Source organism: Haematobia irritans, chromosome 3 (genome assembly GCF_050003625.1).
Source record: "Haematobia irritans isolate KBUSLIRL chromosome 3, ASM5000362v1, whole genome shotgun sequence".
Taxonomy (NCBI): domain Eukaryota; kingdom Metazoa; phylum Arthropoda; class Insecta; order Diptera; family Muscidae; genus Haematobia; species Haematobia irritans.
The window spans coordinates 177,158,548-177,182,656 of record NC_134399.1 but is presented as its reverse complement, the minus strand read 5'-3'; the positions used below and the strand labels follow the sequence as shown (position 1 = coordinate 177,182,656).

Below are 24,109 nucleotides of genomic sequence, written 5' to 3'. Positions count from 1 at the left end.
ATAGAAATAAAATTTGGAAAAAATTTTCTATAGAAATAAAATTTTGACAAAATTTTCTATAGAAATAAAATTTGGAAAAAATTTTCTATATAAATAAAATTTTGGCAAAATTTTCTATAGAAAAAACATTTTGACAATGTTTTCTAAAAAATAAAATTTTTGTAGATTATTTTTGGCTCGAGTGGCAACCATGATTATGAACCGATATGGACCAATTTTTGTGTGATTAGGAGCCACCGGGGTGCAATGGTTAGCATGCCCGCCTTGCATACACAATGTCGTGGGTTCGATTCCTGCTACGACCGAACACCAAAAAGTTTTTCAGCGGTGGATTATCCCACCTCAGTAATACTGGTGACATTTCTGAGGGTTTCCAAGTGGTTTCACTGGAATGTGGAACGCCGTTCGGACTCGGCTATAAAAAGGAGGTCCCTTGTCATTGAGCTTAACATGGAATAGGGCAGCACTCAGTGATAAGAGAGAAGTTCACCACTGTGGTATCACAATGGACTGAATAGTCTAAGTGAGCCTGATACATCGGGCTGCCACATAATCTAACCTAACCTAATTTTTGTGTGATTGGGGATCGGCTATATATAACTATAGACCGATACGGACCAATTTTGGCATGGTTATTAGCGGCCTTATACTAACACCACGTTGCAAGTTTCAACAAGATCGGATGAATTTTGTTCCTCTTAGTGGCTCCGGAGATCAAATCTGGAGAACGGTTTATATGGAGGCTATATATAATTATGGACCGATATTGACCAATTCTTGCGTGTTTCTTAGAGACCACATTCTAACACCATGTTCCAAATTTAAATCGGATCGGATGAATTTTGCTCCTCCAAGAGGCTCCGGAGGACAAATCTGGGAATCGATTTATATGGGGGCTATATATAATTATGGACCGATATGGACCAATTCTTGCATGGTTGTTAGAGACAATATACTAACACCATGTACCAAATTTTAATTGGATCGGATGACTTTTGCTCCTCTAAGAGGCTCCGAAAGTCAAATCTGGGGATCGGTTTATATGGGGGCTATATATAATTATGAACCGATATGGACCAATTTTGGCATGGTTGTTAGAAACAATATACTAACACCATGTACCAAATTTTAATGGGATCGGGTGACTTTTGCTCCTCTAAGAGGCTCCGGAAGTCAAATCTGGGGATCGGTTTATATGGGGGCTATATATAATTATGGGCCGATGTGGACCAATTTTTGCATGGTCATTACAGAACATATACCAACACCATGTACCAAATTTCAGCCGGATCGGATGAAATTTGCTTCTCTTAGAGGCTCCACAAGCCAAATCCGGGGATCGGTTTATATGGAGACTGTATATAATTATGGACCGATGTGGACCAATTTTTGCATGGTTGTTGGAGAATATATACTTACACCATGTACCAAATTTCAGCCGGATCGGATGATATTTGCTTCTCTTAGAGCAATCGCAAGCCAAATTTGGGGGTCCGTTTATATGGGGGCTATACGTAAAAATGGACCGATATGGACCAATTTTTGCATGGTGGTCGTAGAGCAATATTTCGATGTGTTACAAACGGAATGACAAAGTTAATATACCCCCATCCTATGGTGGAGGGTATAGTAAATCAGTAAACAAAAGTATAAAATTATACCTCTTCGATGCAAATTTTAATATAACTTGATGGGGAATAGCTCAAAGCAACTTTTTATAAAATTTATATTCTTTAAAATGGTTTAATAAAGAAAAGTAATTGTGAAAAAATGGGGCTAACCTCGAAATTTTGGAGACAAAAACATGCCAATTTGGCGACAAGAGCCCGACAAATACTGCAAGCATTTTATGTTTGGCTAAAACACATAATTTTTGGCACAAAACAACATTAACATTATTTTTAATTATTTCTTCTTGTTTGAGATGAGAGGGGATAATTTTGGTGTTTGGTCGCAACTGCGATTGAACCCATTACCCTGTGTATGCAAGGCGGTCACCGAAGGTTAGGTGGCAGCCCGATGTATCAGGCTCACTTAGACAATTCAGTCCATGGTGATACCACCGAAAGTTGATATTAATTTTATGAACTCGATTTCAAGAGCGACTCTCTAGGTACCTGGAAAAAGGAAGTTCCCAGCAAAAAACGTCACCAAAAAAAGGATCTTTTTGGATCCGAAAGCGCTGCAAAATTGGCGCAGAAGCGATGAATATAACATGGGCTTGTCGTAGGAGGAATGTCTACTATTTTTACAGCCGTTGCAATGAACTTACATCACTCCCTTAAGGTCTGATCCGAATTCAATGTATTGAATGTGATTTAAAAAAATTTTGTGATATTTTGCCAACTAAATAATTTAAAATAACTAAAACTGCCAAATTGGCTTTTGAAATTTTCGTTGACTTATTTTGAGAGTATCTGAAATTAAAGTGTTCCTCCGCTTTACTAACGAACATCCGTTGCCTAGTGTAATGCGAACAACCATTTTCTTACAGTTTAAAAGCCACAGTCATCTACTCGAACCAAACATGTTAGGCTTCGAACAAAAACCAATTGGTTGAGCTAGAGTCGAACATGTTTCTATTAATTTGAAAAGTTTTTCAATAAAACTCCCATAAATAATAGGGTTTTTTTGGTTAATAAATTATATTGAAAATAGTTTTACAATTTTTTTTTAATATTTTTCCATTGCCATTTGAGTTTGTGGACTTTGATAAATATACAAACATTTTGAATATGTATATAACAAAATGACATTGTTTGAAAATTGCTGCTGTTAATTTCCCATCTTCTATGCGCAGTTGATTCGAACCAAATTTAATCAAAACACAACATTTTCATACCACTTACACAAATATGTATGTTCGTCTGTGGTATGTAAGCCATGTAAACTTACCGCTAACATGGCATGCATAGCTACAAAGCCTGAGTAAACATTAAGCAGAGAACATCTATGTGGATCGTATGTATGTATGGGGTGGATTCTATATAGTTCCATCAAACATGTTGCGGTTGTAAAGCATGCCAAGTGACCATTCGATTAACAATTCGTGAGAGTATAGAACAGATAGTGTGAATCGTTCGAACGTATTGGCGGTGACGCGGATGGTATAATCGAGAACGCGGGTTTTTATTAGCGAAGTACAACGATAATTAAAATAAGAAATAATAGGAAATCTTATTTAGTGACAAGAAATAAATAAAAAATGAATGAATTTCATAGTAATAACAACAACAACAGAATGTTATAAAGTAAACAAATTAGCTAAGGAATGAAAAAATGATCGGTTAAGCTATAAAGCACCACTATTACAATAAAAGTGATTTTTTTTATGAAAACTAGTGGTCTTAAAATTGGTAAAAAAAAGTTGTTATTACAAATTACCTGAACGACATTGCAAATTCAAAACTTGCATAATTTGTTTAAGCTATGCTTTTAATAAAAGTTTAAAATTATTTGAAAAAACATAACCGACCAACCAAATTTTCTAAATATAATTTCTATAGTTTAAAGTTTTCATATGCTTCGTTAATTTTTCATATGGAAGATAAGATAACGTGTGTGTGTGTATTTTAACGGCCGAATTCCGCCCTGTCATAAATGACGCCAATGGCTTTTAGTTGTGTTAAAAATATATATTTAAAAAAATGATGCAAAATAATCTATGAGTATTTTGACCAAGTGAATGGAAATTTAAATAAATGTTTGGAGTGAATAAAAAATAAAAATTATTGTCTGTCTTTATATAATTTGAATATCAAGTGTTTGTTGACCTACCTGCACCCTACCACCACCCATTATCATTAGAGCCCATATTGTTTCTGTTTGCTGTATTCAAGGCAAAAATACAAGTGCATTTTACAATACCTGCAGTTGTATTTGAGAGTAATTCAACCAATGCAAGGCAAACTATACCAAGCCGGTCAACCTACCTGTTGCTGTATGGTGTTAAGTGTTTTTTTTTATTTCTAAATGATACGGTGTGCATCTTTTGTGAAGGTTAATTGTTATTACAAGCTAGGGAGAGAGAGTGTCAGCATCACTGCAACTTAGAAATTAAGCCGACATTTTCCAACAAGCAAGGGTTCACAGTTTCTAAGTAAATGCAAAATACCACGAATACGATTTAACAAACAGTCTAATCGGTTAATGGTCGTTGTGTATATGTCAATGCCGAAATGACAAAAACAACAATAACAACACTAGTGTCTTAATCAGTGCTAACTTCAGTTTAACTCCCAGCAAACTTTATTCTCCCTTCCAACGTCTCCTCAACATACACATACCAGTTAATCGCTCTCACCACCCATTAGAAACAAGAAGATACTAAATCACCTCAGAAGTCAAAAATAACAACGGTTCTCTCCACATTTTGGAGCTAAGTGAGTAACTGAGATTGTATGAGTGTTTATGGTTGGCTGAGTATAACAAACGAAGAAGCACGTTTTCTATTAAAGGCCCCCCTAAGAAAACAAATTGGAGTCTTTATGTGTGTGTGTGTGTAAAAGAGAAGATAACCAAATCTAACTCATTCATCCTATTCATATAAAAGAGAAGATTGTTAACAATAGCAATAACAACAGTATAAATTAATAAAAGTGGCAATCGTTGACTACGCTGCCTACGTTGACGCAGCAAAAAAAAACTATCTCAAGATAAAAACAAAAAAGTAAAAAAAACCTCCTGTGCTACCAACAAAATAACGTGACGAGTGACCGGTTTTTGCGATTAATTTAAAGTTGTTTACATATACTCTCCTCAAGATCTCCAAGTGCGACCGGTGTGGAGTATAGATCTAAACGAACCAAAGTGTAACGCAATTCTCAAGAAAGCAAAACAAAGCAACAACAACAAAACCAGCCAAAGACAACACATGGCCTACAATTAAAAGGAGCGAGAAAAAAAGAAAACAACGGCAAAGAAATCCCCACAAACACAAAAAAGGAATACCATCCCAACAAAACAGGCCAAATACTTTTGGCGCCCATGCTTATCGCAAAAAAGAATTGGCTGGCGACCTTCTCCCCCTTGAGTTAAGGAGAAAAAAGGCTTTTGGCTTCTCCCATATATAATATGAGGAATTTGTGAAAAAAATAAATACGAGAATATATTTTGTATATTAAAACATATTGCCCCCGACAACAACAACAACATCCCCACAAACAACAATCACATCAAAAATGTCTATATCAAGGATTTTTATTATGCTCCTGTTCTTCATAATCTACAGTGTGCTGAGTGCAAACAGCTTTAATTTGGAAAATCGCCTGCCTATTGTGAAATTTAATTCAAATCCTTCATCCTATTTTGGCTATTCGGTAGCCACACACATCGTTGGTGAATTTAATTGGCCAAATAATACAAAATGGTGAGTGGATTTAGCATAAATTTTAAAAATAAAAAAAATGGAAAGTGATAAAATGGGAAGATTGGTGTACAACAGCAACTCTAGTGATTTAGTGGTGAATGATATATTTAAGGGGTGCCATAAGGGGTCATAACGAATAAAAAACGAATTCTATTTATTGGTCACCTATTTCTTCAATATTTTCAGAGTAGAATTTATATGATTTATAGCAAACATTTGTCGTATCAATTTTTTCTTCTTAACCATACAAAAGTTCAATATATGTACTTTATAAGAATTTTGATATCAACAAGTTAACAGCGAGCTTATACAGAAACTAACCAACCGAACTCAATACCAACAACAAGCAAATGTAAACAAATACCAGAACTATGTTGATACAATGATAACAAATACTAAACTAAACTGTATCACCTGAAAGAATGTTAAGAAAGAAAACAACAACACTACCATACTTGAAATTTACTCTCAACATGCCACCCTCTCTTTAAACACATTTGAGGTGAATTCAATTACTTTTGCTATCACTCACTAGACTAATGTTCACCCACCCATGAGGTGGGGTGGGTTGGTGTCTATTCGCAAACTACCAACAACTACTCAAAGTTCTAACGAAGAGTGACGTTATTTATTATGAACCTTTTTAAAGATAATAATGAAGTTGATAGCGCGATTTTTTTGTCATACAACTACATATATCTTATGGTATTTCCTAGCCAAGAATGTTTGTTTTTTGTTTGTGGCAAATTACACATGTGTAATTCAATTAATCAATTTGTCATTTTCGTTGCTTGCTCAATTAGTATTGACTTCAATCTTCTTGTTTTCCAAAAATGGCTTTGAATTTTGTTTTATCGAATTTCGATTAATTTTCTCGAACACATGACATCACCACAACCACCGATATGTAAGTAAGGGCTTTATTTTTTTTTCACATTTTTCCATGCTGAACAAAAATCTATAAGCCTAGTGGAATGTAAACTTAACGGGGGCCAATATACTACAATACCTGTTTTCTTATCAATAGGAATTTTTAAAATCAACATAATTAAGAACTCATATATGTTGCAGAAAAAAAACAACAATAGTGTAAGAATATGGAGTCTATTGAATATTATGGTAGTTCAATTGAGTATTTATGACAAATGATGTTGTTCCTTTAAAGAGTTTGTGATTTTTTCTGCCTTCACAAATAAAGACTTATTTTATTAATATTTATAACTTCACAACAAAATATATCATCAGAATATTTCCAATTAAGAAAATGATTGAAAATGTTTTTTTCACCTTTTTCTCTAATTATTGTTAAGATATTTCCCCTGAAATTAAATTAAGAATATCTTTATAGTTAATAGTCCAACTAATCTTATTATTAAAATATTATTAGATTACTCCCAATCTAATACTATTTGAATGATTAATATTAAGAATTTAAGATTATTCCTAATTTCTCACAAGAGAAAAAATGAAAAGAAATCCTTCCGGCCAATTCAAGGCCATTTTAACGTTAATTTCATTAATTTTCATTTGAGACACACTTGGAATAAGGAAAATTTTATTTGTCTGTGGAAAATTGCGAAGCTCAATAATTAACTTTAACTCGAAACAAATAATTTTTTGGCATTAAATAGATACTGTGTACTGTCAATTATTAAGATATAACATCTTGTTGATAAAGCTTTACACACATCATAAATAAATGCAGTGAAACCTCTCACACTTGGACACTCTAAAAACCGACCGTCATTGTTGCCAGACATACTCCGACTTTGCTACATGTAGGTTTTTTCTAATATATAGCGTCTTGTAGGCACGTAGGGGCACAATGTAGGTAATCTTTCACTCAACAAATTTTTAATAATTTTTACATTTTGGTTGCTCTAAGGAGGAAATTAGAAGCCGGTAAGGCTTGATCTTTAACAATGTGTAGTAACCACGGTTACCACCTGCGCTAAAAAAATCTACCAAAATTTGCAGAAAATTTTAGCACAAATCTACCAAATATTTCTTTAGAAAATTTTGTCAAAATTTTATTCCGGGAGGTAATTTTGTCAAAATTTTATTGCTATAGAAAATTATGTCAAAATTTTATTTTTATAGAAAATTTTATCAAAAGTTTATTTCTATAGAAAATTTTGTCAAAACTTTATTTCTATAGAAAATTTTGTCAAAATTTTATTTCTATAGAAAATTTTTTTCAAAATTTTATTTCTATAAAAAATTTTGTCAACATTTTATTGGTATAGAAAATTTTGTCAAAATTTTCAGTTTATAGAAAATTATGTCAAAATTTTATTTTTATAGAAAATTTTGTCAAAATTTTATTTCTGTAGAAAATTTTGTCAAAATTTTATTTCTATACAAAATTATGTCAAAATTTTATTTCTATAAAAAATTTTGTCAACATTTTATTTCTATACAAAATTATGTCAAAATTTTCTGTTTATAGAAAATTAAGTCAAAATTTTCTGTTTATAGAAAATTTTGTCAAAATTTTCTGTTTATAAAGGGTGGTTAACATTTCAAGGGCCGAAGTTGATTTTGAATAAAACACAAACTATTAAGGAAATTATTGTAATTTTATTATATTATGATATATTGGTATTACTCAATTATGTATGGAACAAAATATCGGCCAAATGGGCGCCGCGACCTCTGTGGCACAACTCCATCCGATGGTCCAAGTTTTCGATGACGCTAAGGCATAATGGAGGTTCTATGCCGTTAATGTGCCGAATTATCTCATCCTTTAGCTCTTGAATTTTTGCTGTTTTATCGACGTACACCTTTTCTTTCAAATAACCCCAAAGGAAAAAGTCCAACGGTGTCAAATCACATGATCTTGGCGGCCAATTGACATCGCCATTACGTGAGATAACACGGCCATTGAATTTGTTGCGCAAAAGAGCCATTGTTTCGTTAGCTGTGTGGCAAGTGGCACCGTCCTGCTGAAACCACATATCGTCCACATCCATATCTTCCAATTTGGGCCATAAAAGTTCGTTATCATCTCACGATAGCGAACACCATTCACAGTAACTGCCTGACCGGCCTCATTTTGGAAAAAATACGGCCCGATGATGCCGCCAGCCCATAAACCGCACCAAACAGTCACTCATTGTGGGTGCATTGGTTTTTCGACAATCACTCTTGGATTCTATTCGCCCAAATGCGGCAATTCTGTTTATTGACGAATCCACTGAGGTGAAAATGTGCCTCATCACTGAAGATGATTTTCTTCGAAAATGAACGCCCATTTTCATAATAAGTCAGGATAACTTTAACACGTTGTTGGATTGTTTATCTCTCCACGGTTCAAATTGAGTAAGTCTGAAATAGAGAAATGTCAAATAAAATTTGCAAAAAAACTTGGCGTTTAGGTGTGGTTCACATTCAACATCGGCCCTTACAATTTAACCACCCTTTAGAAAATTTTGTCAAAATTTTATTTCTATACAAAATTTTGTCAAAATGTTATTTCTATAGAATATTTGGTTAAAATTGTATTTCTATAGAAAATTTTGTCAAAATTTTATTTTTATAGAAAATTTTGTCAAAATTTTATTTCTGTAGAAAATTTTATTTCTGTAGAAAATTTTATCAAAATTTTATTTCTATAGAAAATTTTGTAAAAATTTATTTCTTAGAAAATTTTGTCAAAATTTTATTTCTATAGAAAATTTTTGTCAAAACTTTATTTCTTTAAATTTTTTTTTTTCATCTAAATATGGGTACCAAGTTCGAGTTTAGATGCTGCACTCAAAAAAATTATTTAAAACCATAATAAATATATAATTTTTTTTACAAATTTTACTATAACAAAAAGGGGAGAGATTCAAAGCGAAAAATGGGCAATTTTTTTCCTTAAAATGAATTATTAAGTAAAAGTAACCATTAATAAGTAATAAAGTAACCATTAATTAATAATAAATAATTGAATAATAATAAAATAATTAAAAATTAACAAAAAATACAACAAATAAATAAATTGTAAATTGCTTCAATTTACAAATTAATTGAGTTCTCCATTCGTTAGAAATAACCAATTATTTATTATGAAATTTTATGTTGAATACATTTTAAATTACTACACTAAAAAATGCGAACCCTATATGGCACTAAAGTCAATTTAATTCTAGTTTAGTTCATGGAGCTATTATGTTTTGAGAAAGTTTTCTTTACTTTAATAATTTTTTGTGTACTTTTTTTATTTTCCTTCAAACTTAATTTAGCAAGTGAAAAAAATAAGTCTAATTGATTATTGTATTTTCGAAAAAAATTGTTACTTATTTTTAATGGAGTTTTTTAACTCCAATTTTTTCTTTGGAACTAAAAAATTTAATTTAACAAGAAAAAAAATAATTATGGTTAATAAATTTTCTTGAATTTTTCGAAAAATATTTACTTATTTTTATGAAATCAATATTGCATCTACGTTTAACCAAAATCTTCTAAATTTAACCAAAATTTGCCATCCTGGTGGGTTTCTTGTTTTTTGTTTTTAATTTATTAAAACAAAAAATTCTCCCATTTAACTTGTCTCTACTACTGGCCCTTTTAATTCCTTCAATATTCTCCTTTCGCTTGAGATTTAAAAACACAGGTCATTTCTATAACACCACTCTTCCAATATTTAGACAAATTATTCCATAACGGAAATAACTAAAGCATATAAACAAAATTATGTCGTGATCATATCGGTATACTATGGCATAAGCATATATTTGATTTTGTATGGATGTGTTGTCTTATCTTAATTTATTTTAAATATTTATTTAAATTATAAACAAGTTTTTTTTTGCGAATGCGAAATCTGTGCAAAACTTATAGCGTCTATGGATATATGCAATGAAGATGAAGGAAAAAAGCGAATCTACTTAACAATATCTTTTTTCGCTCCATATACACTTATGGCTGTAGCAATAACCTGGACAATATTTAGTTAACTACATTGAACCATATATACTGTAAACAAACTCCAGATGATGCAAATAATGGTAATAAGAATCATATGATTTTTTTTTTTATTTAACAAATAAATAATCATATTAGAAGTGAGACTTTTCAGAAAGAAATTCGCAAATATGTTGACTAAAATTACCATACCAGGAATTTGAGATGATTCGTCTTACAATTCTTGGTATTTTGTGAGTATTTTTAAAAGATGAATAAATTAAATGTTTGCATTTAAATTTGATATGATAAAATTCTAGTTTACTTAAGATATATAAAATAATGTCGTTTTTGATGAGTCAGTATAGGAAGAAGAGAAATGCGATTGCAATCGAAAACGAACGTCGTTGATCTAAAATTTTGAAAAAAAAAGAATTATTTTAAAAGTTTTTCAATTGGTTTAAGCTATCAGACCTAATGTTTCAACAATTTTAGTTGTCTTCATCAGGGAAATTCTTCTATTTAGTAAAAGTCCTTTCAAAACTTTTTATTTCTACAAAACTCAAACATCAATACAAACAGCACAACAACATCACGTCGTATACGAAATCAGCTGTAAACAGCGGGGCCAAATTTGACGATTTTTATACCCTCCACCATAGGATGGGGGTATATTAACTTTGTCATTCCGTTTGTAACACATCGAAATATTGCTCTAAGACCCCATAAAGTGTATATATTCTGGGTCGTGGTGAAATTCTGAGCATGTCCGTCCGTCTGTTGAACCATGCAACAGATGTGGACCAATTTTTGCAACCATGCAAAAATTGGTCCACATCGGTCCATAATTATATATAGCCCCCATATAAACCGATCCCCAGATTTGGCTTGCGGAGCCTCTAAGAGAAACATATTTCATCCGAACTGGCTGAAATTTGGTACATGGTGTTGGTATATGGTCTCTAACAACAATGTAGAAATTGGTCCACATCGGTCCATAATTATATGTAGCCTCCATATAAACCGATCCCCAGATTTGGCTTGCGTAGCCTCTAAGAGAAGCATATTTCATCCGATCTGGCTGAATTTGGTACATGGTGTTAGTAAATGGTCTCTAACAACTATGCAAAAATTGGTCCACATCAGTCCATAATTATATATAGCCCCCATATAAAAGGACCCCCAGATGTGGCTTGCGGAGCCTCTAAGAGCCAAAAAATCTACCAAAATCTTATTGCCATAGAAAATTTTGTAAAAATTTTATATTTCTATAGAAAATTTTGTCAAAATTTTATTTCTATAGAAAAATTTGTCAAAACATAATCTCTATAGAAAATTTTGTTAAAAATTTAGTAAAAAATTTAGCGAAGTAACAAGACAGCGGACAAAATCCTTGAAAACGGTTCTGACGAAGTCAACCGAAATATCGGAAAATAAAAAAAACAAGAAACCAACAATTTCAAGTTTAATTTATAGACCTATAGCCGAGATTATGAGATAAAAAATCATTAAAATTAAGAGGTCAACAATATCAACAACAAACAAAAATTTATTTCTATAGAAAATTTTGTTAAAATTTTATTTCTATAGATTTTTTTTTCAGAATTTTATTTCTGTAGAAAATTTTGTCAAAATTTTATTTCTATAGAAATTTTTTTTCAGAATTTTATTTCTGTAGAAAAGTTTGTCAAAATTTTATTTCTTTAGAATATTTTGTCAAAACATAATCTCTATAGAAACTTTTTTCAGAATTTTATTTCTATAGACATTTTTTCAGAATTTTATTTCTATAGAAAATTAATGAAGCACCTCTTAGTTAGAGAGGAATATTTTCAAAATCTTCCAAAACATCAAGAATTCTACCAAACAGTAAAAAATCTGTCAATTTTATTTCTATAGAAAATTTTGTCAAAATTTTAGTTCTTTCGAAAATTTTATCAAAACATAATCTCTATAGAAAATTTTGTCAAAATTTTATTTCTATAGAAAATTTATGAAGCACCTCTTAGTGAGAGAGGAATATTTTCAAAATCTTCCAAAACATCAAGAATTCTACTAGTCTACCAAACAGTAAAAAATCTGTCATTTTTGGTAGAATCGTTTCATAATTGCATATATAGCACCCATATATAGCGACCCCCATATTTCAATACTGGCTTTATAATTACCGCACAAGTGTTCATATCGGTTCGTAATTATTTCTTCCCTATATATACCGGTCAAGAAATTAATATATACGTATTTATTCGGCCTTTGTTTTGCCTAATATATATCCCGCATGGACTAACTCAAAATTTAAAAGATGGTGTTAAGAAGTTTTAAGATGCCTTGCCATCGGCCACAACCCAAGTAATTCAATTGTGTAGGTTAGGTTAGGTGGCAGCCCGATGTATCAGGCTCACTTAGACAATTCAGTCCATTGTGATACCACATTGGTGAACTTCTCTCTTATCACTGAGTGCTGCCCGATTCCATATTAAGCTCAATGACAAGGGACCTCCTTTTTATAGCCGAGTCCGAACGGCTTTCCAAATTGAAACCACTTAGAAAAGCTTTGAAACCCTCAGAAATGTCACCAGCATTACTGAGGTGGGATAATCCACCGTTGAAAAACTTTTTGGTGTCCGGTCGAAGCAGGAATCGAACCCACGACCTTGTGTATGCAAGGCGGGCATGCTAACCACTGCACCACGGTGGCACGGTGTATGACCGTCTTTAGTAGAAGTTTCTACGCAATCCATGGTGGAGGGTAAATAAGATTCGGCCTGGCCGAACTTACGGCCGCATATACTTATTTATGTCTAAGGATGTCTACACTCGAAAAAAAATACTTCAAAGTATTTCTTAAGGACTTTTGTATTGAAATGTTTTTGGGGAGATATATAGTTTTAAAACTATGTTCTATAAAATTAAAATTACGTTGGAACTTTTCAGAAGTGTACACTCACGGTCTCCTAAATTTTGCCTATATTTGGGAAGTGTCCACTTATGAGAGGTTAATTTTAATGTGATAATATAACAAACGTCTTCCTAAAAGTCTACACTTTTGGGTGGCGTTCGGTATTCAGTTTTAGAGGTTTCGCTGTATAGGGTTACGTTCTTCAATTCTGTCACATTTTAAAGGTTATTGTATTAATAGAAATTCTTCCATTGTTATGTTAAAAGTTTTATGTGGGAATTTTATGGATTTAACTCAATTTAAATGTCCATAAAAGCACCCTATTGACATATTCCCAGAGTCAAAAATAGTTTACATATCCATATTCCATTATAATGATAATAGAGATATCAAGCTTTATTCATCTAAGACAAAAGCTTTGATTAACATATAGATTAATTGTCATAACTAAATTATAAAAAACATCGAGTTTAAAAAAATATTTCTAAAAAAATCATCAAACAATAATTTACCTTGTAATATTAAATACAAGGTGATTTTCCAAAAAAAAAAAATATATATATATGAATTTACTAAACATTTGTTTTATTCCTATATATGAGACAATGGCTTTACGACCTCTCCCACAATCTGGAAATTGCACTTCTATTGTCATTGAAACTTAACAAAAAAAAAATAAAAAAATAAATAATTTCAATTTACATAATAATCAATGGAATAATGGAAAAACTCCATTTGAGTAGAAAAAAAATACAACATAAATTAAATTTTGAAGATAATTCAAACTCAACTCTGAAAGGAATTTTATGTTTGACACATAATTTTACAAAAGACAAGAGGTATATAAGTCCAAAAGGAAATGAACCATAAATAAAAAACACCAAGCTGACAAATATAGCAATAAGTTTATGACCATAAGATACCAAATCTAGGCGCCAGTGATTTTTTACATGGCAGGAGATTTTAAGTAACCATAAATTTACCAAAAAAAACAAGAAAAACTTACCAAAAATGTTTGCAATAACAATAGTGACTAGAAAGAAAGGTATTCTCATAGTTCATAACTTCCTGTTTGGCAAATATATGCACCTAAATCCATAAGTAACCAAGTGATAAGTCTTACGGCCGGATGGATAATAAACAAGTGCTAGTATCTTTATTAAATAGTTCTTGGAACATTACTGTTCACTTTCGGTCATTAAATTTAGATTTACATTTTGCCATTTATGATTCTTGGGAAATTCTATACGTTTTTGGTCTGGTGAACGCAAATGTTCTTTCATGCTGATGTTCTAAGATGTAAAGGCATCTTAGATATCAGCATGGGGATCAAAAGGATCAAGTGCACATTCCGTTGTTTTTTGCTACCTTGGATTTTTGCCAACCAGCCTGGCATACATACCTGTCATGTTAAACACGACATAAATGATGATTTGAACACGAAATTATGCCAGCTAAGAGATAACGTCACGTCTGCGTATAACCTACAGGTAACTTTAGAGGAGGTACCCAAAAAAGGATGACACGTTTACCTGTTCTCCTTGTTGTTCCAGTTTATGGATGGGACAATAAGAGATAGAACGAACGAAAACTAGACAACCATATCAAATGTTCATTTTCATCATATTTGGAATACCATTTTACGATGACAATAGGTTGTAAACGAAAAAAACAAAAATAATATTTACTACTATTGATAGGATTGATAGATAGGATTCATATTTCAAGAGTAGCTTAGGAGCTAGACAAATATTGAATCAGGTCGGTTGTTCATTGAATCTGGACTGGGTTGAGTAAGTTTTACGACCATATGACAACAACATTTAGGGTAGATAAGTTTTTTTTTGACATACTACTGTGCACCGAAAAAAAAACAGAAATTTTTAGAAAATTTTCAATATTTTTAGAAAATTTTAACTAAACAGTATTAACAGGTTGGCTGATAAGTCCCCGGTCTAACAAAGAAAAACACATTTTTTTGTCAAAATTCGTTTTTATTATTCAACATAGTTCCCTTCAAGAGCGATACAACGATTATAACGACCTTCCAATTTTTTGATACCATTTTGGTAGTACTCCTTCGTTTGCCTCAAAATAGGTCTCAGTTTCGTCGATCACCTCTTCATTGCAGCCAAATTTTTTCCCTGCGAGCATCCTTTTGAGGTCTGAGAACAAGAAAAAGTCGCTGGGGAGCAATTCGAAACCCAATTCATGAATTTTTGCCATCGTTCTCAATGACTTGTGGCACGGTGCGTTGTCTTGGTGGAACAGCACTTTTTTCTTCTTCATATAGTGGCGTTTTGCCACGATTTCGAGCTTCAAACGCTGCAATAACGCCATATAATAGTCACTGTTGATGGTTTTTCCCTTCTCAAGATAATCGATAAAAATTATTCCATGTGCATCCCAAAAAAACAGAGGCCATTACTTTGCCAGCGGATTTTTCAGTCTTTCCACGCTTCGGAGACGGTTCACCGGTTGCTGTCCACTCAGCCGACTGTCGATTGGACTCAGGAGTGTAGTGGTGGAGCCATGTTTCATCCATTGTCACATATCGAGGGAAAAACTCGGGTGTATTACGAGTTAACAGCTGCAAACACCTCTCAGAATCATCAACAGGCCAAATGTGAGCTCGCGCGGCACCCATTTTGCACAGAGCTTCCGCATATCCAAATATTGATGAATGGTATGGCCAACACGTTCCTTTGATATTTTTAAGGCCTCTGATATCTCGATCAACTTCATTTTATGGTCATTCAAAATCATTTTGTGGATTTTTTTTATGTTTTCGTCGGTAACCACCTCTTTCGGGCGTCCACTGCGTTCACCGTCCTCCGTGCTCATTTTACCACGCTTGAATTTTGCATACCAATCAATAATTGTGGATTTCCCTGGGGCAGAGTCCGGAAACTCATTATCAAGCCAAGTTTTTGCTTCCGCCGTATTTTTTCCCTTCAGAAACAGTATTTTATCAAAACACGAAATTCCTTTTTTTCCATTTTTTTTTTTCACAATAACAAAAGTTGCTTCACAAAAGACGCTCTATCTCACAAACTAATTTACAGACGTCAAATTTTAACACGAATCATTTGAAGGTTGGTACTATATAAAAATAATATGCATTTAATACTAGCGACGCCATCTATGTGTCAGACCGGGGACTTATCAGCCAACCTGTTATAGGCTAATGCCGTGTATAGCTAATGCATAATTCCTCGTTTGAAGTTTCATTTTTCACAAGGCTATGGTAGTTTTCCTTGACCTGTCTACAAAATAGAGAGATAACCTCAAGTTTCCTATCGAAAAGAACTCCTAGATATTTTCTATCTTTGCAAAATTTACTCCTAGACTATTTCATTCGGGCATTTTCGAACCACCCAATTGTATCGGAAAATGTAGCTCTATCACCAATTTTAGGAGCCACCGTGGTGCAATGGTTAGCATGCCCGCCTTGCATACACATGGTCGTGCATTCGATTCCTGATTCGACCAAAAAGTTTTTCAGCGTTGGATTATCCCACCTCAGTAATGCTGGTGACATTTCTGAGGGTTTCAAAGCTTCTCTAAGTGGTTTCACTGTAATGTGGAACGCCGTTCGGACTCGGCTATAAAAAGGAGGTCCCTTGTCATTGAGTTTAACATGGAATCGGGCAGTACTCAGTGATAAGAGAGAAGTTTACCAATGTGGTATCACAATGGACTGAATAGTCTAAGTGAGCCTGATACATCGGGCTGCCACCTAACCTAACCTACCACGAATTTTATATTCGTCTTTATCTATGGCGTTGTCACCCTAAATTGTTCTAGACCCAAAAAAGGAATGCAAAATAGGTACAAAATGGTTTTCCAAATTTTGTAAAAAAAAAATAATACAATATGTATATTAATTTAAAAAGCAGGTGATATGGTATAAATATTTTATGTCAAATTACTTTAAAAATATATAAATAAAAATTCGGATTATAAAGACGAAAAATAAACAAAAAAATGTTCAGTTTGTGCATATTTGTTTATATTTAGGAACTTGGATTGATCTCCCGTCTCTTTTTTACTTCAAATTCATATTAGAATTTTTTCAAAATTTTTTGAGAATTACTCCACTTAAAAACCGGTACTCTGTTCGGTTTTCGAGTTGAAAATCACTTTATTTTCGCGATTACTTCTTCTGAAATAATCAAAATTGGACATGAAAACAAACATATTCCTATTAAATCTTGACGAAATCTCGTGCGTATCAATGGAGTTAAATTTTCTGCTTTGAATGAAGAGCTATTTTAATAAAATAACAGCAAAATTTTCAAAGCGTAAAGGGAAGTGGTGCAAAATTGGTGCAGAATCGATGATTTTAGCATGGGCTTGTCATAGGACCGATGTCCACCATTTCAACAGCCGTTACACTGAATTTGCATCACTTCTTAAAGTGTGATGCGAATCCAGTGATTTGGATGTGAATAAAGAAATTTTGTGATATTTTGACGAATAAATAATTTTTAAAAATTTTTATGATTTTTCATGCATTATAACGCTTGTCTGGAACGTTTGACAATCAAATATTTTCAAAAACTCGCAATTTTTCTAGAAAGGATTTAGCATTTTTTCGGCAAAATTTTAATCATTTGCACTATTTTATTAATTTTTAATGTGTTTCTAAACCATTTGAAACAATAAAAAATAAAAAAAATAAAATTTCCCATTAAAAATATGAAAAAAACGAGTTTTAAAAAATTGACTCAAATTAATTTCCTGTGCAATTAAAATAAAGAACATCTTTGGGAGGACATTTCTGGAAGTGCTTTTAAAGTTGTGCCTTAAGAAGAACTTCCATTTTGTTTTTTGCTGGGAAGATATGAAATAATTTTTTACCCCTAAATTAAAAAATGGCTAAATAATTATTTTTTTTTTATAAATTCCTGCAAATCTATTTTATTTTATTTTTTTAGTTTATTTTTACAAAAAAACCCTATTCTTTTATGATTATGTGTTTATTTTATTTTTCTACAAAAATAAAAAACACACACATTTGTTTAATTTACTTGTTGATTTTTCTTATTTACCAACTCATTACAAAAAACGGGTAATTTTATGATTTTTCTTCATGACATGAGCTACACGAGACACCAAAGAAAATGATGCAGGCCAGTTGAAAAAGACTTTGTTATAAAAAAAAAAAAAAACAAAAACTTATCACAGAAACTCATAAAATAAAGAAAAGAAGGGTTTTTTTCTCAACTATCTACGTACAATAAAAATAAATAAACAAATAAAATTCTTCTTTCAATTGAAGAAACTATAGATAGACATATGGGATGGATGGATGGACAGACATAGCCAGAAACAAGTCAAGCTCTCAATAGTGAGATGAAATGCCAAAGACAATATTGCATTTTATGGTTAGAAGAATAGATATGGGTTTCTTTGGGCCATGGGCCATCTTAAGTAATTTATGGTTTGTTTCTTTGTTTCTCTTCTTTTTTTTCAAAACCATTGTTGATAAATTTTCACTTCTTTGATTCATTAAAGAAAAAATTCTATCACTAGCCCTATTAAATAACACTTTCCGAAGACTCTTCGTTTTTCGGATAAGATAATTTTTCTTGAAGTTCCTTATTTATTGTGTTATTGTTATTTAAACAAAAAGAGTTCCTTCTTCTCTACTTTTTTTATTGTGTATCAATCAATTGATTGAAACTGTTAATTAATGTAGAAAACAATGCACCCTGCTTTAGTTATTTAATCAATTGCAATTGATGTGTAATTATTGTATTGAGATAATTATCTAAATTGAAAAATGGAAATTAAGTTGAAATTGTCATAAAACAGTTTCAGATTCAAATAGCAGTTGCTCCTTCAAAACTTTCTTTTACTGAGTTATTACTCTCTCAGATACCATAGACACACAACCAAGACCCAACTCTCATATGAAACTTCTCTCTCATTTAACATAGAAAATATCTCCTCTCAAAATTACTCTATTTACTTCTTTTCAATGAAAACTTCTATTTGAAAGAGCTTCCCGTTTTAATGACCCAATTATTATATCTACATATGTCACCAATACAACTGGATTAAGAAAATTCCATATTTTATAAAAATGCATTTCAGTAAATTTGGGACTTCTCAATTCCCTCAAATTAATTCCCTCATACAATGAGCTTTATTCATTTTATCAATATTTGATAAGCATTTGTGTGACATAATAAATTCGTAGATAATTATCTGGCTTTCGTTCAAAAATACAAAGTTCCATTGGTTGTGTGTGTATCATACAATGTTACCAATAATCATTCATTTCCGATCAAAGTCAAACAGGTGTTAAACGAATGTATTGTCTATTTCCCCTATACAAGAGAGGGAGAGAGAGACGATGTAGTATCTCTTTGACCCATATATCATATGTATATGTGTAAGAGCGTCATTATTATCAAACCTTTGGAGTTGTCATTAGTCTTACGTGTTAGTATTGGGAATATGTATTAAAAATCAATTGCTTAGAGTTTAGAAAAGTATTGAGATTTGTAAGAAAGATTTTTTAATAGTTGTGATCTAAACTCTAAAGAATTCGCAATGAATTGTCATTGGAAATTCAAGAGCCTCAAGAATTCTAAATATTGACGGAAACACCAATGGAATTACTCACCAAATTGTTTGACAATAAACAGGTTGCTTTAAAAATGTGTGGATTTTCTTCTGTTAATAAAATATTGATTATAGTTTCTATTTATTAAAAGGTTGACGAATATTCTCAACGAAATCAAATAACGACAAATTTATCAAAAAAATTTTTTTTACATTTTTTTAAATGATTTTCCAACACTTAAAAATGAGAGCACTAAGATCAATGAAACTTTATTGTAGTTCATGGAAATTATTATGTATTAGTTAACATTTCTCCAATATAAGAAATATAGTTTAGTTAAAATTTTCTAAATTTTCTAATAAAGAGATAAATTAGCACTGAAAAAAAAACATAGCCGGTACCAAAGATCTTGTCTTTACATTAATGATTTTGGTAATGATTCCGAGCAAAAGAAGCGGAAAAAGGAAGTGTTTAAAAGGATATCCCATTTTTGAACGCTTTTAAGATTTGTTGCCAAGATGCAAAACGTCAACAAATTTATCGACGAAATCATTAATTTTGAAGATTTTTTTAGAAATATTAAAGTCAATTTGACCCATGTAAAACGAAATTTTCCTTCAAGTTAGGATACCCAATTTTAAGTCGAATCACTAAACTAATTTAGGGACAAAACAACTTCAATGGAAAAGTTTATCGAAGTTTGGACAAGGAAAAAAATTTTATATTAGAGAAATTCGTCTTTTATGTTAAGCAAAAATCGCATTCGTATTTTAAAGAATTGAAAACTTTGGCCTCCCAACAATATTTTTTTCAGTATGGAGATCGAAAATAAATGAAATACACACAAAATAAATGAAATACAATTAAAAAAAAATTAATAACAAAATTGCTTGTGGTTGCATTTTATTTCAATTAATAGATTAATAGAATCAATTTATCTATTAATTGATTTTTTGTTTAAAAAAAAATATTTTTAATTTTAGAAAAAGTTTATTAGAAGACATAAAATTTTTTCCTAATAAATTCAAAGGTCAAATAAAAAAAATTGGTTAAAATAAATTCTTGAAGTTTTGTTTTGGCCTTCAAGCAAAAGGGGCGTGAAACTACGGTTGCCACTTGAGCTAAACATAATATATCAAAATTAAGATCAAATTTTACCAAAAAATACTAAATCAAAAAAAATTCCAAAATTTTATTTCAACAGAAAATTTTGTCAAAAGTTTATTTATATAGAAAATTTTGTTAAAATTTTATTTCTATAGGAAATTTTGTCAACATTTTATTTCTATAGAAACTTGTGTCAAACCTTTATTTCTATGGAACTTTTTGTCAAAATTTTATTTTTATAGAAAATTTAGACAAAATTTTATTTCTATAGAAAACTTTGTGAAAATTTTATATCTACAGCAAATTTTGTCAAAATGTTATTTCTAACGAAAATTTTGTAATAAAAATTGTCAAAATTTTATTTTTATAGCAAATTTTGTCAAGATTTTATTTCTATAGAAAATTTTTTCAAAATTTCATTTCTATAGAAAATTTTATCAACATTTTATTTCTATAGAAAATTTTCTCAAAATATTATTTCTATAGAAAATTTTGTTAAAATTGTATGTCTATGGATTTTTTTTAAATTTTATTTCTATGTTGTGAAAATTTTATTTATATAGAAATTTTTGTCAAAATTTTATTTCCTAATAAATTCAAAGGTCAAATAAAAAATTGGTTAAAATAAATTCTTGAAGTTTTGTTTTGGCCTTCAAGCAAAAGGGGCGTGAAACTACGGTTGCCACTTGAGCTAAACATAATATATAAAAATTAAGAGAAATTTTACCAAAAAATACTAAATCAAAAAAAAAAATCCAAAATTTTATTTCTATAGAAAATTTTGTCAAAATTTTATTTCCATAGAAAATTTTGTCAAAATTTTATTTCTATAGAAAATTGTGTCAAACCTTTATTTCTATGGAACTTTTTGTCAAAATTTTATTTCTATAGAAAATTTAGACAAATTTTTATATCTACAGCAAATTTTGTCAAAATTTTATTTCTAACGAAAATTTTGTAATAAAAATTGTCAAAAAAATTTTTTTTATAGCAAATTTTGTCAAGATTTTATTTCTATAGAAAATTTTGTCAAAATTTTATTTTTATAGAAAATTTTATCATAATTTTATTTCTATAGAAAATGTTGTCAAAATTTTATTTCTATAGAAAATTTTGTTAAAATTGTATTTCTATGGATTTTTTTTTAAATTTTATTTCTATAGAAAATTTTGTCAAAATTTTATTTCTATGGAAATTTTTATCAAAATTTTATTTCTATGGAAATTTTAGTCAAAATTTTATTTCTATGGATTGTTTTTAAATTTTATTTCTATAGAAATTTTTGTCAAAATTTTATTTCTGTAGAAAATTTTGTCAAAATTTTATTTCGATAGAAAATTTTGTCAAAATTTTATATCTATAGCAAATTTTGTCAAAATTTTATTTCTATAGAAAATTTTGTTAAAATTTTATTTCTATAGAACATTTTGTAAAAATTTTATTTCTATAGAAAATTTTGTCAAAATTTCATTTCTATAGAAAATTTTGTGAAAATTTTATTTCTATAGAACATTTTGTAAAAATTTTATTTCTATAGAAAATTTTGTCAAAATTTCATTTCTATAGAAAATTTTGTGAAAATTTTATTTCAATAGAAAATTTTGTCAAAATTTTATTTCTATAGAAAATTTTGTTCTTTTCCTCTGTAGTTTAGTCAATGTATGGTTTTAAGCTGCAATAAAAACAACAACAATGCTTAGAGAACAAAACCAACAATAACAAAACAAAAAGAATGGAAAATTTTATTTCTATAGAAAATTTTGTCAAAACTTTATTTCTATAGAAAATTGTCTCAAAATTTTATTTCTATAGAAAATTTTGTCAAAATTTTATTTCTAAGAATTTTTTTTTTGATTTTACTTCTATAGAAAATTTTGTGAAGATTTTATTTCAATAGAAAATGTTGTCAAAATTTTATTTCTATAGAATATTTTGTCAAAACTTTATTTCTATAGAAAATGTATCAAAATTTTATTTAATTTTTGGGAGAATTCTATCAACTGTGGCAACCGTCCTTCACGGACGGTCCATTTAAATAAAATAATAATTTAGTTAATAAAATTCTGGTATTGTAGACATTGTAAAATTTCCTCAATATGAGGAAATTTCCTTTACTTTAATAATTTTTATGAACAAAAAGGGGGAAAAATAATACACAAATAAAGCATAAAACGTAACCACATTCCAATTTCCAACAAAAGAGTTCCGAATTTCCTAAACTTACCAAAAATATGTCCATATTGGAATTCGTATGGCGCCAAAAGATATTTTTGCAATTTCCTACTCTAATTTTTTCTTAAAAAAAAAATAAATTTTGAATTAAGTGTAATAAATTTTCTTGAATTTTTTTTTTAAATTTTTTCTTTATAATATTTCTTTTAATATAATTTAGTTAAAAAAGTTCTAACATTAACCTACATTTTCTTCATGGTGGGTAGCCACCGTGGTGCAATGGTTAGCATGCCCGCCTTGCATACACATGGTCGTGGGTTCGATTCCTGCTTCGACCGAACACCAAAAAGTTTTTCAGCGGTGGATTATCCCACCTCAGTAATGCTGATGACATTTCTGAGGGTTTCAAAGCTTCTCTAAGTGGCTTCACTGCAATGTGGAACGCCGTTCGGACTCGGCTATAAAAAGGAGGTCCCTTGTCATTGATCTTAACATGGAATCGGGCAGCACTCAGTGATAAGAGAGAAGTTCACCAATGTGGTATCACAATGGACTGAATAGTCTAAGTGAGCCTGATACATCGGGCTGCCACCTACCTAACCTTCATGGTGGGTATACGTACAGAGACATCCTCTTGTTTTAGGCTCACTTAGAATATTCAGTCCATTGTGATGCCACATTTTCCCGTATTTTTATGTTGTAGCATTAATTATAGGTCCAACCACATAATAGTATAGTTATGACAAATGAGCTATCTTTTGATAACAGCAAAACGACAAGCAAAACACGCTTTTTGATAACAATCAACTAAAAATAGCATGAAACATCATATTCCGTAAGAATTTACATGTGATGATAACCCCAAAAAATATTGTGACTCATCGTAATTCAATAAATGTTTGGATTTTTTTTTATTAAATGCGAAAAAATTTGCATAAACACCAAAGTCTGCGAGTTTTCTTTGGTGTCGCATGCATCATTATCATAATGCCTTTTGACTTCTCCTCCATACACGAAACACTTCATTTTTCAATATCATATGAAATATGAACGTCATTTGGGAAAAGAATTTCATTAAATCACTTTATTTTTT

At 30.6% G+C, this 24,109-nt stretch overlaps 1 protein-coding gene across 2 annotated transcripts in view; it reads left to right on the top strand.

Moving 5' to 3' along the window:
* Positions 1 to 3,084: 3,084 nt before the first annotated feature.
* mew (multiple edematous wings) overlaps positions 3,085 to 24,109 on the top strand; it is a 309,829-nt gene continuing 288,804 nt past the window's right edge. For both annotated transcript variants that reach the window (XM_075299218.1, XM_075299217.1), the window contains exon 1: positions 3,085 to 5,368. In XM_075299218.1, the coding sequence (XP_075155333.1) occupies positions 5,181 to 5,368 (188 nt within the window). In that variant the 5' untranslated portion in view covers positions 3,085 to 5,180. The remainder of the gene's footprint in view (positions 5,369 to 24,109) is intronic.